This window comes from Oncorhynchus gorbuscha, linkage group LG23 (assembly GCF_021184085.1).
Source record: "Oncorhynchus gorbuscha isolate QuinsamMale2020 ecotype Even-year linkage group LG23, OgorEven_v1.0, whole genome shotgun sequence".
In the NCBI taxonomy this organism is placed as follows: domain Eukaryota; kingdom Metazoa; phylum Chordata; class Actinopteri; order Salmoniformes; family Salmonidae; genus Oncorhynchus; species Oncorhynchus gorbuscha.
In genome coordinates, this window is record NC_060195.1 from 21,434,096 (window position 1) to 21,455,961 (window position 21,866).

The 21,866-nt window shown below is 40.1% G+C and overlaps 2 protein-coding genes across 7 annotated transcripts; both read right to left on the bottom strand.

Annotated features, from left to right (window-relative positions):
• Positions 1 to 1,969: 1,969 nt before the first annotated feature.
• irf2 (interferon regulatory factor 2) lies at positions 1,970 to 17,954 on the bottom strand. 4 transcript variants are annotated; one of them, XM_046322989.1, is made up of 10 exons: positions 17,898 to 17,954; positions 15,544 to 15,613; positions 12,418 to 12,510; positions 11,986 to 12,085; positions 11,672 to 11,848; positions 9,750 to 9,784; positions 9,441 to 9,567; positions 6,799 to 6,963; positions 5,965 to 6,008; positions 1,970 to 3,171 (listed from the first exon to the last, which is right to left on the bottom strand). In XM_046322989.1, the coding sequence occupies exons 3-10, from the start codon at positions 12,502 to 12,504 to the stop codon at positions 2,872 to 2,874; spliced, it is 1,035 nt and encodes a 344-aa protein (XP_046178945.1). In that variant the 5' UTR covers positions 12,505 to 12,510; positions 15,544 to 15,613; positions 17,898 to 17,954; the 3' UTR covers positions 1,970 to 2,871. The 4 variants fall into 4 exon arrangements, with proteins under 4 accessions (XP_046178945.1, XP_046178944.1, XP_046178942.1 ...); XM_046322988.1 differs by lacking the exons at positions 15,544 to 15,613; positions 17,898 to 17,954 and adding an exon at positions 14,021 to 14,764; XM_046322986.1 differs by lacking the exons at positions 15,544 to 15,613; positions 17,898 to 17,954 and adding an exon at positions 13,726 to 14,004.
• casp3b (caspase 3, apoptosis-related cysteine peptidase b) lies at positions 14,979 to 20,853 on the bottom strand. Of its 3 annotated transcripts, XM_046322991.1 has the most exons (8): positions 20,693 to 20,853; positions 20,441 to 20,536; positions 18,915 to 19,063; positions 18,688 to 18,816; positions 18,294 to 18,469; positions 17,898 to 18,039; positions 15,544 to 15,613; positions 14,979 to 15,407 (listed from the first exon to the last, which is right to left on the bottom strand). In XM_046322991.1, exons 2-8 carry the CDS (start codon positions 20,479 to 20,481, stop codon positions 15,335 to 15,337), a joined length of 780 nt encoding a protein of 259 aa, XP_046178947.1. In that variant the 5' UTR covers positions 20,482 to 20,536; positions 20,693 to 20,853; the 3' UTR covers positions 14,979 to 15,334. The 3 variants fall into 3 exon arrangements, with proteins under 3 accessions (XP_046178947.1, XP_046178946.1, XP_046178948.1); XM_046322990.1 differs by having other exon boundaries at positions 14,979 to 15,613; XM_046322992.1 differs by lacking the exons at positions 20,441 to 20,536; positions 20,693 to 20,853 and adding an exon at positions 19,855 to 20,398 and having other exon boundaries at positions 14,979 to 15,613.
• Positions 20,854 to 21,866: the final 1,013 nt, after the last annotated feature.

Genomic DNA, 21,866 nt, shown 5'->3' on the forward strand with positions numbered 1-21,866 from the left:
TAGTCTAAGGTCATTTGCATTCAAGCAGGTTCTCATCAAAGATTTTCCTCCATTCATTGTTCCATTTATCCTTACCAGTCTCCCAGTCCCTGACACTGAAAAGCATCCCCATAGCATGAAGCTGTCACTACCATGCTTCACGATAGGGATGGTGTTAGACAGGTGATGAGCTGTGCCTGGTTTTCATCCAGACAAAGCACTTCAGATTCAAGCCTGAGTTACATTTTTGTCTCATCAGACCAGAATCTTTTGCCTTATGGTCTAAAATATCCACGTGCCTTTTTGCAAACTCCAGGATTTTCTCAGGACTGGCTTCTGTCTGGTCCCTCTCCCATAAAGCCCCAGATAGGTGAAGTGCTGTAGAGACAGTTATCCCTCTACCAGATTCTCCCATCTCAGCCAAGGAACTCTATAGCTCTCTCCGAGTGGTTATTGGGTTCTTGGTCACCTCCCTGAGCCATGTCCTTCTTGCCCGGTTGCTCAGTTTGGTTCAACGGCCAGCTCTGGGTAGTTCCATATTTTTTCCCACTTGATGGAGAACACTGTGCACTTGGAAACTTTCAACATTCTAGAAATTGTTTTATACCCTAACCCCAGATATATGCCTCAACACAATTCAATCTCGGCGAACTGTGGACAGTTCACTGGACTTCATGGTATAGTTTTTGCTCTGACATACACTGTCAACTTTGGGACCTTATATAGACAGGTGTTTCTTTCTAAATCATGTCCAAACAATTTAATTGGTCACAGGTGGACTCCAATCAAGTTGTAGTGATTTCTCAAGGATGATGATCAAAATAAATTGGATGCACCTCAGTGTCATAGCAAAGGGTTGTGGATAATGCAAATGTAATATATTGCTGTATTTCATTTTCAATAAATTTGTAATCATTTGTAAAAAAAATGTTTTCACTTTGTCATTATGGGGTATTGTGTGTAGATGGCTGAGAAAATTCATATATTTTATACATTTTGAATTCAGGCTGTACATAACAAAATGTGGTATGTCAAGGGGTTTGAATACTTTCTGAAGGCACTGTAACTACAGTTTTGTCATGAAGTTGACCATTTTCATTTGCCCAGAGACTATTCAACCAAACCAAGGACAATAATGAAACTAAATCAAATGTAATAGTTGTATTTTATATACATCTTTTAATTCAAACAAAAGTCCTTGGGCTGGACAATGCATTTTAAGATCTGCAGATGTCTGACGGTCCAGTCCTTTAACATTGCGGTTTCATAATGCTTGGCATTTGTGTGCTGTTATATGCTCGGTCTGGACTATCCTGTGGAGTGGTTGAGACTGTTTACTCTGGGATTGATTAATGGCCTATCTGGTGTGTGGTTGTCACAGCAACCAGGGCACCAATTGGCTGTGTGTTCAGGCGCAAACAGGAAGTTAAGAGGCTAAGAACAGCAACCGAAACTAAAAGGCAGCCAGAGCATGAGCCAAAGCAGGCCCATTAGGCGTGCTGCTGAAGCCCCCCCCCCCCCCCCCACGAATGTGAAAGGATTGTTAAGAGGAAACCAAGTTTAAAATAAAATAAAAGACAAAACCCCCCTCTATTTTCAGTTCACTATCACTAGTATTTGTAGACTATTCAGAGCCATTATGCTTTAGCTGGAGTATCACTGCATTCATGTCTGTTATTACTGCATTGTCGGCACTAGAAGCACACGCATTTCTCTACACTCGCATTAACATCTGCTAACCTTGTATGTGACAAATAAAATTTGATGAAACAAGTAATACTATGATTCAACACACAGAGGCAAAACACTCACTGTTGGCACCATTTTCTTTGTAAAAATCTTCCAGAGTTGAGAAAGGACAGCAGGAAAAGACAGCTGAACCAAATAACTACATAAACGTTTCACACGTGGTCAGAAAACAGACATTGCTGACCTCTAGTAATCTGTGTCACTAGAAAAAAAATGTCTACTACTCTGTAGTACCACAAGATTACAAAACAATATTTTTATTAAGATTTGCATGTTGATCCACAGGATTAAGAGTTGGCCATGAATGTGTGACACACTCAAACGTGTGTAAATGGATTTAGCAACTAATTTAAAACACCATTACATAGAGGCACACATAAGCAACAAGCCTATACAATTTCACACATGAGATGTCACAAATGCGGACTTGATAAAAATGTATTTTTTTCTTCATAATGTGTCATGTAAATAACAATAATAAAAAACAAATCGAACAAAGAATCAGAAATCTTTCATTGAGTAAAAAATTTACAAATCAAATAAATTGTCCACCTTAGATTAAAATGTCCCTTTATATAAAAAAAAAATATATATATAAGCTTGCTTAAAAAGGCATCAAGATAAATGACCAGGTGCATTTACTCACTTCATCCTCCTAACCAATGGATGGCATCACCTTGAAGGTCAAAGACAAGTTTGGAAAGTTAGATCAGCAAGGCCTCTTAAGGCCTTTCCCAGGCTTCAGCCTTGCTGTCAGTGTAAACACACAGCCAGTGTGGCCACTCACATGCCCATCAGTGTTTTCCATAAGGTGCAGAAGCGGTATGCCATTACGCAGACATATCAGTATATACATTAATAACAGTGGGTGGGGAGTGGGAGAGATGCCCAACAGTTTGTAGATTCATCCCCTCACTCCCATCCCATCTAAAAGGCCCTGAGATCTTGGCAGGTTCAGTTTGGGCATCGATTCATATTCTACAGCTCACAGAGCCCCTATACTGTATGTCCCATAGACATAGTCATTACTATGAGTAGGCACTCTGGTCGAACAACAAGCCCAGCAGTGATCAATGCTTTTCAACACCAAGCCTGCCCCTGACTGGCCTGTATCTGGTCTTGAGTCACTGCACTGCCAGTTCTTCAGCAGGTCTTCACAGAGGAGACGTCTGATGTCTTCATGATAACGCTGGCTCTGGTCTCTGCAGCGGAGGCCTGGCTGGAGGAAGCCTGCTCTGAGGGAGGGTGCTGGGCTGCTGGCATGTCCCTGGTCCAGGGGCTGTTGCTGTAGCTAATAAGGGGCATGGGGTCCCTGGTGCTGGTCACTTTGAAGTTGGTTACCTTTCCACCAGTGACAAAGGTGGCCATGCTGGGTAATGAGCACGAGGGCACTCTCAGCACAGAGGAAGTGAAACTTGATTCCCACAGCCCACCACGAAGATCCTGCAAGTCACACAGAAGGTGGGTTTAACTCAGCCAAAGCCATAACCATTCAAACACTCATTTCAGGATATACATGAATATAGAGTTGGCTACTAGCATATTTCTGTTTGCGGAATCTTCATAAATCATTTAAAGCATTAGAAGTGGGAATTTCATTGACATAGCAAGTATAGCAAAAAATGACTGAAACACATATACATTCACATATATTGTCATGTTTATGAGCACTGTCAAACTTGTTCTTAATACTTTCTAAAATGCTTGTCCTCCTGCTGTTGAGCTCTGCATGATTCATCTATACAAAGGAACCTCATACTAAAAGGGACCTCATCTCCCCACTCTCCACCAAGGGCTTCATTGGGCACAGAAAACAGCCTGGTGTTATACTAGTTCTCTGATCCTCCAGTGGACATGTCAATAATGTATTCAAACAATACAAAGGCAACAGTTAAGAAATAATGCATTCTGTAACACTATGCATGTGCTTGATTTGCTATTGTCCTTGTTTTGTAACGGTATGTACAGCGCCTTCAGAAATTATTCACACACCTTGACTTTTTCAGCCCAAATTTAAAATGGATTAAATGAAGATTTTCTTGTGTCACTGGCCTACACACAATACCCCATAATATCAAAGCGGAATGATGTTTGTTTGTTTTTTTACAAATGAATTAACAATTAAAAGCTGAAATGTCTTGAGTCAACAAGTATTCAACCCCTTTATGGGAAGCCTAAATAAGTTCAGGAGTAAAGATTAGCTTAACAAGTCACATAATAAGTTGCATGGACTCACTCAGTGCGCAATAATAGAGATTAACACGATTTTTTAATGACTACCTCATCTCTGTACCCCACACATCCACTTATCTGTAAGGTCCCCTCGTCGAGCAGTGAATTTCAAACAGATTCATCCACAAACTAGGGATGTTTTCCAATGCCTTGCAAAGGGCACCTATTGGTAGACATTGAATATCCTTTTGAGCATGGTTTAGTTATTAATTACACTTTGGATGGTGTATAAATACACCCAGTCGCTACAAAGATACAGATGTTCTTCCTAACTCAGTTGCCGGAGAGGAAGGAAATTCAGGGATTTCACCATGAGGCCAATAGTGACTTTAAAACAGTTTGTTTTTTCTCCTATCATAGCCATTAAACTCTGAGGATGGATCAACATTATTGTAGTTATGCCACAATACTAACCTAATTGAGAGTGAAAAGGAGGAAGCATGTAGAGAATAAAATATTTCAAAATGTGCATCCTGTTTGCAACAACGCACTAAAGTAATACTGCAAAAACAACTCTCCATATTTTCAAGCGTTGTTGCTGCATTATGAGTATGCTTGTAATTGTTAAGGACTGGAGAGTTTTTCAGGATAAAAAATAAACTGAATGGAGCTAAGCACAGGCAAAATCCTAGTGGAAAACCTGGTAGTGTGCTTTCCACCAGACACTAGGAGATGAATTCTCCTTCCAGTAGGACAATAACCTAAAACAAAAGGCCAAACCTACAATGGAGTTGCTTACCAAGGAATGGCCGAGACACAGTTTTGACTTAAATCTGCTTGAAAATCTATGACAAGCCCTGAAAATGGTTGTCTAGCAATTAACGACAACCAATTTGACAGAACTTTAAGAATTTTTTTAAAGAAAGAAACTTGGCAAATGTTGCACAATCCACAACAAAATGTGGAACAGGTCAAAGGGTATGAATTACTTTCCAATCACAAATACTTACCAATCACAAATCAAACACACTGTACGCGTTTGATTTGTGATTGGGCTTGATTTGAGGACAATTCAAGATATTAAATGAGGGTGAATCATTAGCCATGGGAAACAAGTGAATCCAGTATTCACCAGAGAGCTGCCTTCTGTTGTTTTGTCTTTCTTTACATCAGAGCACTCTAGAACAGGAACTGACAATATAAGCTAGAGGTAGTGGTAGAGTTAGTGGTAGTGGTACAGGTGGAGGTAGTGGTAGACCTGGAGGTGGAGGTAGAGTGACATTATTACCATGCTACAGTTACTGTACTCAGCTGTTAAGCAGTAGAACTGGCTAATGTAATGAACTCAAAATGGTGGGCTTCAAGTTAAGGCTTGTTTATCAGAGGTTTCAGCTGTATGTGTCTGTGTTCCCAGGCAGGCCCAGCCATGCCGCTCAGCCCTATTGGAATAAGCGAATGTTTCTAGCGAAGTGCCCTTACCTTGCATTAGCGAACAGGCCAGCTACAGTGGCACCATAAAACAAAGCTATTGCTCTGTGTTACAAGCGCTCCTTAAAAGTTGCTGAAAATTATCGACCACTTAGTGGAAATTTTGCTGATATCTTTCATTAAGATAGATAACCTATAGGGCCCTACTAGAGAAATGTTACATTTGGCACAAAATAAGTTTGCTAATATTGCTGATGGGACAATTGATAGCTACAACGTTCAAAGTAGCAGCAGTAGTTTTAAGGGTAATATAAAAGAGTAACTGGTGCATTCATGTTATGAACTTAGCGTTCAATTTATCTTTATCGAGAGAATTCACTAAATTTATCATATGGATTTTAAATCAATATTGGCCAGCTCTAATGCACAAGCTTAAAATCAAAAGGCTTCTGTGTACCTTTCCAATCTTACAAAAGAATCTGCCTGTGAGTGATTACTAAACTAACCATGGTTACCAGGACAACCAGTTCTAAATTATGTGCTTTGCTTCTGATACAGATATGTATTCTATTGTTCAGAGTCCTTTAGTGTGTACACAGATGGGTATATTATGTGTAGACAGAGCTCAGGCCTTACCTCCTTGGAGTCCTCTTCACTGTGCACACTGTCTGGGTCACTCTCTGTTAAGCAGACCAGGAAGAAGAACCATGAAACACAGTCAGGGATTTCCAGACTAACAGGTTAGAGAGGGATGATGACGTGAGGATTATCTGCTACCATCAGTGATACACTCTAGGCAGCCTCTAAACAATCATTGATCGTTTAATGCTTCACCAAATACTAAATATGCAGGACTAGTAGTTGCACTGTGTACAGTATGTCACTTTACAACACATTAACTTACTCTACAGTAATAACAGGAGCAGGTTGAATGACAGTGGAGATGTAGCCATCTTTATGATGACACACACTGGCCTTGAGCTTGCAACAGCAAAGCCATAAACCCCAATATACATTAAGCAATACAACACAGTACTACACTACCTGGCTCAAATAAAGGTTCAAAGGTTTCCATTTTACCTGGTATTTTGAAATGGAGCTGATACTGTCCCTTTGAAGCCACAAGCATAGAAGGGTGTTGAAAATCTAGTAATTAATACCTCCAATCACCAAATAAATGATTCATCTATGTCTTATTTGATTGTAGATCTCATTCAACTCCAGCTTAATTTTGATGTGGCTGACAAGGATTCTACCACTCTATTAAAACCTATGATGGGTACTGATGTGACTTGCAGGTCTTCTGCAGGAAAGATTGTAGCTGCCAGTGTCCTCACCGTGGGTGGAGGAGTTGAAGGCACAATTCTACATGTCAATTGGGATCCCTAATTCATGGGCAAGCACCCATGTCTGTTGTGTTAAAGCATGGGTTGGGATGGGAGCATTTAGGGGTTGGGGGGCTGGACTGACCTCCATACGAGGACACAGGGGAGATCTGGAGTGGGTACGGGTGGCTGGAGCTGACTGACTGCTCCTCATTCTCCGTGGTCACCTCGATGGTCTGGCAGACACAAGGCAGGTCGTCAACGATCAGCTGGTCGTACCCAGGACTGTGACTGCTCTGATGAAGATATTCTGAGGAAGAGAGGATGATCCCTGGATATTAAAGGTAATCCAGAGGAAAGACACTCTACACACACGTACATTGTAATATTGTTATATGGTGGTATTATATCATTTTGTATTGTAGATATGTTGTAATAATGTTATATGATGTACTGTTTTATATTTTGTTTTAAATGTAATGTAAGTGTCTTAATGTGTTTGGACCCCAGGAAGAGTAGCTGCTGTCTCGGCAGAACTAACGGGGATCCATAATAAAACTCAGGAAGAGTAGTTGCTGCCTTGGTAGGAACTAATGTGGATCCATAATAAACCCCAGGAAGAGTAGTTTCTGCCTTGGTAGGAACTAATGTGGAGCGATAGAGGTCGACCGATTAATCTGAATGGCCGATTAATTAGGGTCGATTTCAGGTTCTCATAACAATCGGTATTTTTGAACTCTGATTATGGCCGATTACATTGAAGTCCACAAGGAGACTGCGTGGCAGGCTGACTACCTGTTTCGCGAGTGCAGCAAGGAGCCAAGCTAGCATTAAATGTATCTTATAAAAAACAATCAATCTTAACATAATCACTAGTTAACTACATGTGGTTGATGATATTACTAGTATATCTAGCTTGTCCTGCGTTGCATATAATCGATGCGGTGCCTGTTAATTTATCATCGAATCACAGCCTACTTCGCCAAGCGGATGATGATTTAACAAGCGCATTAGCGAAAAAAGCACTGCCGTTTCACAAATGTACCTAACCATAAACATCAATGCCTTTCTTAAAATCAATACACAAGTATATATTTTTTAAACCTGCATATTTAGTTAATATTGCCTGCTAACATTAATTTCTTTAAACTAGTAAATTGTGTCACTTCTCGTGTTCTGCGCAAACAGAGTCAGGGTATATGCAGCAGTTTGGGCCGCCTGCCTGGCTTATTGCGAACTGTGTGAAGACCAATTCATCCTAACAAAGACCGTAATTAATTTGCCAGAATTGTACATAATTATGACATAACATTGAAAGTTGTGCAATGTAATATCGATATTTTGACTTAGGTATGCCACCTGTTAGATAAAATACGGAACGGTTCCATATTTCACTGAAAGAATAAACGTTTTGTTTTCTAAATGATAGTTTCCGGATTTTACCATATTAATGACCAAAGGCTCGTATTTCTGTGCATTATTATATTATAATTATGTCTATGATTTCACAGAGCAGTCTGACTGAGCGGTGGTAGGCAGCAGCAGGCTCGTAAGCATTAATTCAAACAGCACTTTCCTGCATTTCCCAGCAGCTCTTCGCTGTGCTTCAAGTATTGCGCTGTGTAGGACTTCAAGCCTATCAACTCCCGAGATTAGGCTGGCAATACCATAGTGCCTATAAGAACATCCAATAGTCAAAGGTATATGAAATACAAATGGTATAGAGAGAAATAGTCCTATAATTCGTATAATAACTACAACCCAAAACTTCTTACCTGGGAAAATAGAAGACTCATGTTAAAAGGAACCACCAGCTTTCATATGTTCTGAGCAAGGAACTTAAACATTAGCTTTTTTACATGGCACATATTGCACTTTTACTTCTCCAACACTTTGTATTGCATTATTTAAACCAAAATGAACATGTTCCATTATTTATTTGAGACTAAACAGATTTTATTGATGTATTATATTAAGTTAAAATAAAAGTGTTCCTTCAGTATTGTTGTAATTGTCATTATTACAAATATCGGCCGATTAATCGGTATGCGATTTTTTTGGGGGCCTCCAATAAATCGGTATTGGTGTTGAAAAATCATAATCGGTCGACCACTAATCCACAATAAACCCCAGGAAGAGTACCTGCTGCCTTGGCAGAACTAACAGCGATCCTTAGTAAACCCCAGGAAGAGTCGCTGCTACCTTGGCAGAACTAATGGGGATCCTTAATAAACCCCAGGAAGAGTCGCTGCTACCTTGGCAGGAACTAATGGGGATCCTTAATAAACCCCAGGAAGAGTCGCTGCTACCTTGGCAGAACTAATGGGGATCCTTAATAAACCCCAGGAAGAGTCGCTGCCGCCTTGGCAGAACTAATGGGGATCCTTAATAAACCCCAGGAAGAGTCGCTGCTACCTTGGCAGGAACTAATGGGGATCCTTAATAAACCCCAGGAAGAGTAGCTGCTGCCTTCGCAGGAACTAATGGGGATCCTTAATAAATACAAATACACAACCAAAAACAAAACTTATGCATATAAGACACTAGTAAGAGCATAATTAACTCCTACAGCTGTGCAGTCTTGCATGTTAACCACACGCTTTTAAAATCAACATCAATCACATTGAGTTATGTAGTAGACACAAGGTGGTCACAAATGACATTGTGTTCCCTGTAAAGTGCACTAATTTTGACCAGAGCCCTATGGAAAGTGATCAAAATAAGTGAACCATATAGGGATTAGTGTGCAATTGGGGACACAAAAAACACACTAATGCCAGGTATTACCTGTGCAGTCTGTAAAGTACTCGTCTTTCACCTCCTCCTTCACCTCCACCTTCACCACCGGCCCATGATGGTCTCCAACAGACCCATTCATGCTCTCCATGGCTGGGAAACCGGGTTCCACCTGCTGCTGGGGTGACAGAGATAGAGGGGTGTGGGCATCTCTCTCCATCCTCATTGAAGGTCTGTTATCCATGCTCATACCATTTTACATGCAATTTATTCATTTAAAATAATAGTTTGAATGTGAAATTGATTAGACTTATGCACAGAGGTGTTGTGTCAACGTAACATTTTGATGATGGTTATTACCTTGTTCTTTCCTCCTTTCTCAGTCCTCTTCTTTCCTAGAAAACACACACAGTCCATTGTTAATAGACAGTCCATTGTTACAATCTATTTCAGTGTGTCAAATGTGTATCAGTTTTCTACATGTTATTAGATCATATACCAAATTAATACTCAGAGCACATATTACACATGAATTGAAGTTGAATGCAAAACTGGCCACATCATAATGCCTTAATACACTCATAAGTGTGACCCTCTGAAAGTGAATATATCCTACAGTTTGCCATTTATAATGTTACTCCCTGATACTCCCTGTATATAGCCATGTTACTACCTGGTACTCCTTGTATATAGCCATGTTACTACCTGGTACTCCCTGTATATAGCCATGTTACTACCTGGTACTCCCTGTATATAACCATGTTACTACCTGGTACTCCCTGTATATAGCCATGTTACTACCTGGTACTCCCTGTATATAGCCATGTTACTACCTGGTACTCCCTGTATATAGCCATGTTACTCCCTGTATATAGCCATGTTACTACCTGGTACTCCCTGTATATAGCCATGTTACTACCTGGTACTCCCTGTATATAGCCACTCCCTGTACATAGCCATGTTACCTGGTACTCCTGTATATAGCCATGTTACTACCTGGTACTCCCTGTATATAGCCATGTTACTACCTGGTACTCCCTGTACATAGCCATGTTACTACCTGGTACTCCCTGTACATAGCCATGTTACTACCTGGTACTCCCTGTACATAGCCATGTTACTACCTGGTACTCCCTGTACATAGCCATGTTACTACCTGGTACTCCCTGTATAGCCATGTTACTACCTGGTACTCCCTGTATATAGCCATGTTACTACCTGGTACTCCCTGTATATAGCCATGTTACTACCTGGTACTCCCTGTACATAGCCATGTTACTACCTGGTACTCCCTGTACATAGCCATGTTACTACCTGGTACTCCCTGTATATAGCCATGTTACTACCTGGTACTCCCTGTATATAGCCATGTTACTACCTGGTACTCCTGTATATAGCCATGTTAGTTTTACCTGTTATTGTTATTCACTGTATTTATTCCTGGTACGTACATAGCCATTTCTATTGATCTTAAATAGCCATGTTACTACCTGTACTCCTGTACATAGCCATTTCACTGTTAGCCTACATAGCCTGTTGTTGTACATAGCCATTTCTACCTGTTAGCCATGTTACACCTGTTGATAACCATGTTACAGTTCACTGTTAGCCATGTTACACCTGTTGTTTATATAGCAGTTCACCTGGTACTCCTACATACCATTGTTTACCTGGCAGTTCACTGTTAGCCATGTTACTACCTGGTACTTCCTGTATAAGCAGTTACTACCTGTTAGCCTACACCTGTTGTTTACTACCTGCAGTTCACTGTTAGCCTTACACCTGTTGATAACCAAGCAGTTCACTGTTAGCCATGTTACTACCTGGTTGATAAGCCAAGTTTTAGTTCACTGTATTTATTCCTACACCTATTTCTATTGATCTTAAAAGGACCAGTCAGAAAGCATTTCACTGTTAGCCTACACCTGTTGTTTACCAAGCATTTCACTGTTAGCCTACACCTGTTGTTAACCAAGCAGTTCACTGTTAGCCTACACCTGTTGTTTACCAAGCAGTTCACTGTTAGTAAACTACAGGTGTAGACTAAGCACGTAACAAATAAAATGTGATTTGAATTCAACCACTGTTCTCGCTGAGCCAGAGACTGCGTTTACACAGGCAGCCCAAGTCTGTCTTTTTTTATGACTAATTGGTCTTTTGACCAATCACATCAGATCTTTTTCAGAACTGATCTGATTGGTCAAAATACCGATTAGTGAAAAAAAAATATAAGAATTAGGCTGCCTGTCTACCTGCAGCCAGAGACTCAGAGAACCACTTGCCTTTCTTGGTCTGGCGCTCTGAAGCAGACAGCATCTTGTATACTCTGAAAGCGTTGGTCCCCTTCTTGATGCTCTTGTCTTTCACCTCCTCAATATCAGGCAGAGAGTTCATAGCACAGCGGAAATTGGCCTTCCATGTTTTCGGGTCTGGTTTGTCGATCCCTAGTTGGTATTTTCCTGGTAAGACAAAATCACTTGTTACGGCAAGGCCATACTGCTGCATAAACTTAATTCATAACACAACAGTAGCATTGGTCATGGCCAGCAATACACAGTTCTACATTTCTTATCATTTCAAATGTTCATTACCGTACCTGTATGAATGGCCCAGTTCATAAATAAAGGAGCATCTTTCTCCAAATCCCAGCCATGCCTTGCAGCATGCATCCATGGAATCTGGAAGATCCTCTTCTCCTGCAGGTTCATCACAACAATGATTCAGACATACTTTATGACTTGGCTAACAAATCAGCAGCACATACATGTGTTTTCTGTTTCCACATACAGTACTTGCCAGTGAGGATTTCAAAAATATAAAAAGCAAACAAAACACACAACTTAGACAGAATATGGTTGACTGTTTAGACAGGAGTGTAAACCTGTTTGTGTGACTGAGGGGTTACGTTGTTGGGTTTGGTAACAAATTGCTTCAGCAAAGACTGATAACCTGGTACATAATAACCTTAGAATGTGTTGATTTTCCACACTGAAGAAAACTGAATGTCTCAAAGATACATTTCACTCACTCTATTAATCCATATCAGGCCAGGAATTAGGGAAGAGTTTATCTGTTCCACCAGCCATGGCCGCATTCGCATCCTTTCCACGGGCATGGTCGCCTGCAAACAGAGAGCAAGGAGGAGATAAACAGTATATGTAATGAATTACCCATTTCCTTAGCTTTCTGTAGACAGCAACAGGTCAGAAAACCTCAGTGGCAAAGAGGCCCATTAGGGGGGTGACATCATTCCCTGAGCCCATCAGCAACATCTGATATCATTCTCTTACTACTGAGCAGAAACCCAGCGCCACAACAAATATTTTACAGAGGGGTTACAACAAAACGCGAATAGGCGCAGTTGTGTTTTAGCACACGTCAAGCTTTACTTTGATGTGTAATAAGGTGTTAATGGTTAAAAGTGCACATAAGCTTGTGATGACCATGCAAGTTGCTTAGTTATTACTGCATGCAACTGTAACCAAGAGTCCTCAAATCCACGTTACCCGATGGAGTTGAGCAGCGAGGCGCTGAGTTTTGGCAGTGTAGCCTACTTCCGACTACATCGAGCCAGTATGAGTCGATACTAGTAAACATGTCCATTCTTTCATGCGTACCTTGTACGTGTTTGTCATGTGTAACTGTTATTTTCTTTCAGTTGCTGCAATCCGAAGATTTTGATAAAAACGTAATTCTATGTGACTGTCAAATTGCGTGGTGCAGGGCTGCTCCTTATACTTTAACAAACAATAGCTCTCTTGGCGGAGGTTGCGTAAAATGCTATTTTTTTTTAAATCAAAAACGCCTGATTGCAGCACCAAAAGTAAATAACCCAGTTACACAGGACAAACATAAGTACAAGGTATGCATGAAATAATTTACATTTTTTTACCACCATCTACAGACCTCTATGTGCTCGATGTAGTCGGAGGTAGGCTGCACTCCGCCAAAACTCATCTCATCGCCACCAAACTTCATCCGGTATCGTAGAGTTGAGAATTATTGGCGACAGGTAGACGTAGAGTAATCAAGTCGTGATCAAAGTTCACTTCAACAAAAGGCAACTAACTCCTAAATCAATATTCAGTAACAGGATATTAGAATTGTACTTTAATATAAATATATATATATATATACACATACACACACACAAATGCATCTTGGGTTTATCATACATATTCTAGTTAGCTTTAAAAATGAGGCAGTAAAATAACTTAGTTATCATTTAGTAAACCCTGCAGTTGTAGCCTAGTATTCATGCAATTTACCAAGCGTGTTCCAATTCCATTATACTGCCCATCTTAGCCTGATAACATACACAATAACAGACATCTACCTGTAAATGGTTATACTGCAACAATAGCCTGTAGACATTTGGTGCGCAATGCGCCACAAAAAAAAACATTTCGCTCAGTCTTGTCAAGTCACGTTGTCGTCAAAACTGACAGCTGTGCTAATTCAAGTTCACAAGAAAGCTGCCAGACATATCAACTCAAAAGTGAAAATAAACTTCATTCCAAGTCGGTTGGCCAACGGATCAACATTCTATTACTTTCGATTAGGGTTTACTAAGTCGCTTCGTGATTCTATAGATCCATAACTTCAGCGATAATAACATGCGGAAACGTTACCTGCGATAAAGTGTTATATTCAGCTTGATTAATCGACAGTCCTCTTGTCAGTTGCACAATATTCTCGTGTAGTTTGAGTTTCTGTATATCAAACGAAAAGTTAATTTAGCCTATTTCAGTGTCCAGATCGAAAGCAAAACAAGTAAAGGAAGTGCTTGGCGTGGAAATCCCCTCCCGATTTGTTTGTCTCACGTCCCCTGAGCCTAGATGGCGTTGCACAGGGTTCTGGAGAGCACGGAAGTCTTCTCATTGGTCTACGCCTCTGCAACGGACAGCTCAATTTCATTTTCACTTCCTCAACACCCATCTGGTTGGATTCCAGCTTGCATTTTCTGCTTGAAACGAAACTAGTTGCTCCGTTTCAAAACTTGCTACAGTGCTTTTTGCATAGATCATTTCTGAAAATGTGGACATAACTTGTGTACTGTAAACCCTACATACAATATCAGAAAACAAATGTAATTTTTGCCCATGATTAATGAACTGTCTTTGTTATTAGAAATTGATGGAAGTAAAACCTTGTAGTTTCTGGTCAGTATTGTCAGAAAGGCAAAGCAAAGGCAGTGTGGTTTCCCTGGCCCCTAACACAGGAAATGCAAGCGCCTTGGCCCTGCAGACACAGACATCTTATCTGAGGCCAAACACTCTGCAAGTCCCACCCATTCAGATGTCCAAGTGTTGGATAAAGACAGTTTCCAACTTTTGAATAACCATGATATGTTAGATTTTCATATGGAATACTATCACAATGAAATCCCAAACATATTATTTCACAATAGGATGCAAGAAATTCTTGCACCAGGAATCAACAACATGTTTCTATATTTTCTTACATTTTTTTTCTTGAAATCCTATTTACATAAATGTTGTTTCTTGGGAACACAATTTACCAAGGATAAAATCTCCTTTATTCATGTAGTACCCTATTTGAATGTGCAAATGATGAAAAAACACCTCACGGGTGACAGATTATTTATATAGAGACATAACACAACTTTACAATACTTTTAAAGCCGGAGTGACTTTCATTCCATGTTATCTGAACATGTATTTACCCTACAATTCAGAGCATTTTAATTCCATTCCAAATTAATGAACTACATATCAATAGCAAGTACTGCTATTGCGTAGTCAATACTCAATGCCAGCCTTTCCCCATCAAAAAGCCATTCTCTTTGGTCCAACATAATGCCCTTTAGGCCTCAAGGGTAAACATTTCATACCTTTTCGCTTTTAGACTTTCCCCAAACAGAAGTATTTGAATAAGTGATTATCCACAGTGGTATTTGGTCCAGTGCAGAGAATCCCTCTGTATTATTTAATGGTCTTTAGAACCCCAGCAGACACTGTGCAAATGTGTAAAATGGTCCCACAGGATATACAATCACTGTGGAAAGTAGAGATGTTTGGTCAACATAGACACAATGCAAGGGATCTGCTTGTTGGCGGAAGCCTCGAAGTCATGTGCCACCTTGTGGTTAACACGCGTCATGATCTGCATAATGTCCAGCTGTTTGCCGTACCTTTGTAACATCTCACAGAGGGCCTGGATGAACCAGGAGCCCTTGTCGGTGTTCCTCCAGGAGTAGTAGCCTATGGAGTTCACAAACCAAATCAGTCAAACACTATAGCAATGATAACCATTGCTAAAACTTCTAAAGTGGTACATGGTCGTTTTTGTACGTAGATGCAGTGCAATTACCATACTTTTATTTTAGTAGGCCTATAGTCTACTGTGATTCACACATTTGCAGTTTGTTTAAGTTCAGACATCAGTTGTAAGTACTATGTAACAATGGGTGCCTACATTACACCATGTAAAGGTAACGTATGTAGTATGCATGAATAAATGACAGTGTTTAAAGCTGGAAACCTTCATTGACACAAAGCGGACACCCTGCCTGAGTTTTGGTGAAAAGCTGAGGGATAGGCCTGGACAAACCTAACCACTCAAATTCAAATCGAGAACTATGTATGCAAGGACTGACCATTAATGATAAAACTATGTTGAGATGCTATACAGTGTTGGTTTGCATTTAGTTTGTTTACAAACAGAGTATAACAAGCTTATAGATGTTGGGTTCTGATGGGGTACGACGGTTAACCTAAGTTCATGAATATAACTTATAAATGCCTCAAGAAATCAACAGGTATATACAGTTGAAGTCGGAAGTTTACATAAACTAGTTTTAAATGTGTTTGACAAAGGTGTTTAACAATTCCTGACATTTAATCCAAGTAAAAATTCCCTGTCTGAGGTCAGTTAGGATCACCACTATTTTAAGAATGTGAAATGTCAGAATAACAGAGAGAATGATTTATTTCTGGTTTTATTTCTTTCATCACATCCCCAGTGGGTCAGAAGTTTACTTACACTCAATTAGTATTTAGTAGCATTGCCTTTAAATTGTTTAACTTGGGTCAAACGTTTCAGGTAGCCTTCCACAATAAGTTGGGTGAATTTTGGCCCATTCTTCCTGACAGAGCTAGTGTAACTGAGTCAGGTTTGTAGGCCTCCTTGCTCGCACATGCTTTTTCAGTTCTGCCCACAATTGTTCTATAGAATTGAGGTCAGGGATTTGTGATGGACACTCCAATACCTTGACATTGTTGTTCCTTAAGCCATTTTTCCACAACTTTGGAAGTATGCTTGGAGTCATTGTCCATTCGGAAGACCCATTTGCGACCAAGCTTTAACTTCCTGACTGATGTCTTGAGAAGCTTTGCTTCAATATATCCACATAATTTTCCCTCCTTGTGATGCCATCTATTTTGTGAAGTGCACCAGTCCCTCCTGCAGCAAAGCACCCCCACAACATGCTGCCACCCCCGTGCTTCACGGCTGGGATGGTGTTCTTCGGCTTACAAGCCTCCCCCTTTTTCTTCCAAACATAACGATGGTCATTATGGCCAAACAGTTCTATTTTTGTTTCATCAGACCAGAGGACACTTCTCCAAAAGGTACGATCTTTGTCCCCATGTGCAGTTGCAAAACGTAGTCTGGCTTTTTTATGGCGGTTTTGGAGCAGTGGCTTCTTCCTTGCTGAGCGTCCTTTCAGGTTCTGTCGATATTGAACTCATTTTACTGTGGATACAGATCATTTTGTACCAGTTTCCTCCAGCATCTTCACAAGGTCCTTTGCTGCTGTTCTGGGATTGACTTGCACTTCTCGCACCAAAATACGTTCATCTCTAGGAGACAGAACACGTCTCCTTCCTGAGCGGTATGATGGCTGCGTGGTCCCATGGTGTTTATACTTGCGTACTATGGTTTGTACAGATGAACGTGGCACCATCAGGCATTTGGAAATTGCTCCCAAGGATGAACCAGACTTGAAGGTCCACAATTTCTTTCCTGCGGTCTTGTCTGATTTATTTTGATTTTCCCATGATGTCAAACAAAGAGACACTGGGTTTGAAGGTAGGCCTTGAAATACATCCACAGGTACACCTCCAATTGACTCAAATTATATAAATTAGCCTATCAGAAGCTTCTAAAGCCATGACATCATTTTCTGGACTTTTCCAAGCTGTTTAAAGGCACAGTCAACTTAGTGTAAGTAAACTTCTGACCCACTGGAATTGTGGTACAGTGAGTTATAAGTGAAATCATCTGTCTGTAAACAATTATTGGAAAAATTCCTTGTGTCATGCACAAAGTAGATGTCCTAACGACTTGTCAAAACTATAGTTTAACAAGAAATTTTTAGAGTGGTTGAAAAATGAGTTTTAATGACTCCAACCTAAGTGTATGTAAACTTCCGATTTACATAAACATTTCATTTAGAAGTAACTAAGGATTCTAGCTTATATGTTAAGTACGTAAGGAGAGGGTGGTTAAAAAATAAACGGTTTATCAATAAACAGGTTTTATTACCTGGGGCTGTAGAGTAAGCATAGAGAAAGTCTGCCTCCACTGGAATCCTCTCTGGATAGTTACCAGCGACGCTGTCCGTCTCTATTCCACCAGCAGCACTGTCTGTCTCTATTCCACAGTCCAGATCAGAGCCACGGCACGCCTACTCACCAGGTCCACAGGAAGGATTAGGGGTCAAGGGTCAGGGGAAGAGAGGCTACTCTTTTAACACTATCACTGAATATCAGTCACGCAGAATACATGTTAATCACTTTAGTACACAACATATTTACAAAGTCATGCAGTTACACTGCATCCTCATTCCTCAGTCTTTATAGTTGATTCAACAAACATACCTAGAGAATCATTGAGCTGCGTAAGGGAAATTTAGAGCAGGCAGCTAAAACCTTACAGTACCTGGATGAAGAAGAGTTTGGGCTTTCCCACCAGCGTTTTGCAGCGGTCGCCCCTGAAGAGTCCGGTGAGCTTCTGGAGCTCCACATTTCCATCTGTGCCATAGAACACACCCTCTCCTCCATGGCTCAGCATCACACACACAAAGGAGGCCGACTGGCTGTGGTTGTCTTGAGACACTGAAAAATGTCATGCACACATGTAGTTTAAACTTAAAGTCTATCAACATTTTTTATTCAGAGACATTTCCTAAAGTTTATCAAAGTTAGCCAGATGACACATCACTACTACCATGATTGCAATTTATTTGTAGATGATCAGAAAAACTTCTCAAAAGAAGCTTCCAGAACAGAAGAAAATCTAACTCACACACTCACATCCAGACTGGTTAACTTACCAGTGTAAAGCAGCTGTTGGATCTGCTGCACTGTCTGGTCATTGGCAACTTTCACGTTGTACCCCAAACGTTCAAACACTTTCCTTGCATAGCCAGCATCCACATCTGTTCCCTTGCGAGAACTCATTCCTTTCAAAGGGAAATTACCAACGAAATGTAGACATCTGAAATATAATTGTAACCTGAACAGGACAACAAAAACTCCTATAATACACACTTAGGCCTACCTGTTCTCCTGTCAAAGTTCTTGTTGTTGATGATGACACATTGTCCAAGGCTGGGGTAGTTCATTTTATATGTGTACATGTCAGCTGGAGGCCTAGCATCTACTTTCTGATTCTCTATAGTAAACCTTGGCAGTGAGGGACTCCCTGGCCTGGAACAAAGACAAAGAAGTTCCTTTTAACATTTAAAAGTGGACATTCCATTGTCCGTGTTAATCTTGTTCCACAGGTAGCCCATGTTGAAAATCCATGTTGTTTGGCTAATAGAGCCCGGGGAATGAAACCTCTAACATACCTGAAAATTAGCCAGAATGGTTTCGACTTGAGGTTCACCGAAATCTCCTTAAGGTTAAAGCGATACTAGGCCAATATATTTGCACCAGGGTGACGAATGAGGGATACGGCTTGAAAAAGTACCTTAATGCAGGGATGGACAGTGTTGCAGTACTCCTAATCATTCCATTATCTCAGTCGTAAATATAGAAATATTGCCAGTTTTTTTTATATTTTTTTTATAAAGCAGCACATTGGATTCAATTCAAATGCAACACCTAGCATTGGGGTAAGTAACTGTATTTTGCAATCCAACGAGCTGCTTTAGAATGAGAGAACATGCTGTAAAAAAAGGGCAGTTTAATAAAGAAAAAAAAACGTGCAGTATTTCAATCTGCTAAATATCCCATTATGCCAGCCGCATAATCGAGGATTACAGCGACACCTTCCATGCCTAGATTGAGGTACATTTTCAAACCAAATGCCATAGCATCATTTAGACTAAAAGGAGAATGTAGTGAACCTCAAATCGAAACCATTCCGACGAGACTGTACAGATGACATGTTTAAATGCATGCATCAACCAATGATCATATGCCATGTCATCGACTGTGTCGTCGGGCACCAGATTACTATAACATGTGGTTAGCTGATACGTAAAAATACCTACCTATCCTGGCGTTGTTAGATCTGGCATGCGTCAGCAACGTCTAAGCAGAGGAATTACGACCAATATGTTTTTGGTCAGACGTCACGTTGCATGCTCATGGAGATGAGATAATAATTTGTTCACCACGATTCATGGGTAAATGAAAGCATTAAAATATACTCCCTCGGAATGTGAGAGTTGATAAAACTATGTGTAACGGATGTGAAACGCTAGCTCAGTTCTTGCTAAATAGCGTTTCAATCGGTGACGTCACTTGCCCTGAGACCTTGAAGTAGTAGTTCCCCTTGCTTTGGGCTGCGGCTTTTGTGGAGCGATGAGTAACGATACTTCGTGGGTGACTGTTGTTGATGTGTGCAGAGGGTCGCGCCCGGGTACTGTCTAAAGTTATACTGTTACATATGTAAGAAGAGGCTCACTCATCCCAATGGGGTTATAAATGGCCCAGCTCATGCCGTCCCAATGGGGTTATACATTTAAAAATCATAGAGTAGGCCTACATTCAATATACATACATTTATTTTTGTCGCCTGCTATTCTATATTATTTGTGAAGCTGATAGGTTTGACGGAGAAACGCCATGCCTTACCATTGTGCAGTTATGCATTTGGCATCCACCAAATCAGACATGGTGCCAATCTCAGTTGTGCAATCAGTCTTTACAACGCCTAGCGTTATAGTTGTACTGAAAGTGAAAAATAAAGTAGTTTATTACACACACACCGGTGGTTGCTTCCAAAGTTTAGTCCACACAGGAGCCAAGCATGGTTCTATAGTTAGCTAGTTTGATTGATAAATGGCAATACATACGTTATCAATGTTAAGGGTAAAACAAACTTACTTTGCGTTAAACCGTTGGAATACACAGGTGACAGCGAAAACGTAAAGCCTTCCCAATTTGCCTGTGACTTGTTCATGAGATTGAGAATTGTAAAAAAAAAATAGCTAGTTATCGCGTCATTTGGAAAACGCATCCAATCAAACGCCATAGTTTAGTGTGTGGGCAGGTTTTCCCACTAGTTACCACAACCCCAAAGTCAAAATGGGCAATATCGTAACAATTCATGAAAACAAAAATGTGCTTTTTGGTCTTAATTTAAGGTTGGATGTAAGATTAGCAGTGTGGTTAAGGTTGAAATAAAAAATTTAGAAGATAAATTGTAGAAAAAGGCGGGGGTTATGACTTTGTGTCTGTGGTAACTAGTGTCGACCCGTGTGGGCGGGCCTAAAGTACACACCTTGACAAAGGACGGATTTCCAAAGAAGCCTACAGAGTAATTTCCAGTGAATTAATTTTTTAAGAACTGGTTTAATAATCATATCCTGCTGGTGAGTCAACTTTTTAATGCATTAGGATTGTTACTCAATTATATCGTAACAATATCCCTGTTACACCAAGTCCTAGATAGTTCGCTAAAGATACTATTCAATCTTCAACTCTCATGTTGTTTAGAGGTGTAACCGGATCTCATCTTCTTGAGCTACCCTCTCTTAATCCAGTTGACTCCTCAATAGGAAAACAATGCATTTATCCTTGCTCCCTCAGAACAACAGATCTATATGTGCTTTATTTCTATTACTTACGTCACCATTTACTGGAATACATTTGTCAATAATATATGTTGGGAAAAAGTCTGGTTATTACCACACAATAACCTGATCAGTATTACCCAGCGAATCATTACCTGAATAAACTTTTTTTAAATACCATAACTGTACTTTTTGTGTTGAACATCCAGAAGCACTTTTGCATTTATTTTGGCATTGTCTATATGTAAAGAAATCATGGAAAGATATTTCTAGTTTTATCATTGTTAATATTCTTGATGACTTTTGTTTATTATGGGAGAATGTGCTGCTCTTGTTCCTTAACTGCAATAAGGATAAAGAAAACAATTTACCTCAATCGAATTGTGCTAATGGTAAAATTTCAGATTCATAAATGTAAATTCATTAATAAATAAACACTCTTCCATTGTTTTCTGTAAGAAATTGTAGCAGTACATTAAGAACAT

What these genes read in the sequence shown, in the direction of transcription:
- irf2 (XM_046322986.1), bottom strand. Translation starts at nt 13,794, where the DNA reads ATGTTTTTTTTTGTGGCGCATTGCGCACCAAATGTCTACAGGCTATTG. An exon ending in TGCAGTATAACCATTTACAG is followed by an intron (nt 12,511 to 13,725) that starts GTAGATGTCTGT and finishes CTCTGTTTGCAG; the next exon opens with GCGACCATGCCCGTGGAAAG. An exon ending in CCCTGTGTCCTCGTATGGAG is followed by an intron (nt 6,009 to 6,798) that starts GTCAGTCCAGCC and finishes TCTGCTTAACAG; the next exon opens with AGAGTGACCCAGACAGTGTG.
- casp3b (XM_046322990.1), bottom strand. Translation starts at nt 20,481, where the DNA reads ATGTCTGATTTGGTGGATGCCAAATGCATAACTGCACAATG. An exon ending in CCAACAGCTGCTTTACACTG is followed by an intron (nt 18,470 to 18,687) that starts GTAAGTTAACCA and finishes GACATTTTTCAG; the next exon opens with TGTCTCAAGACAACCACAGC. An exon ending in TGCTTACTCTACAGCCCCAG is followed by an intron (nt 15,614 to 17,897) that starts GTAATAAAACCT and finishes TGAACTCCATAG; the next exon opens with GCTACTACTCCTGGAGGAAC.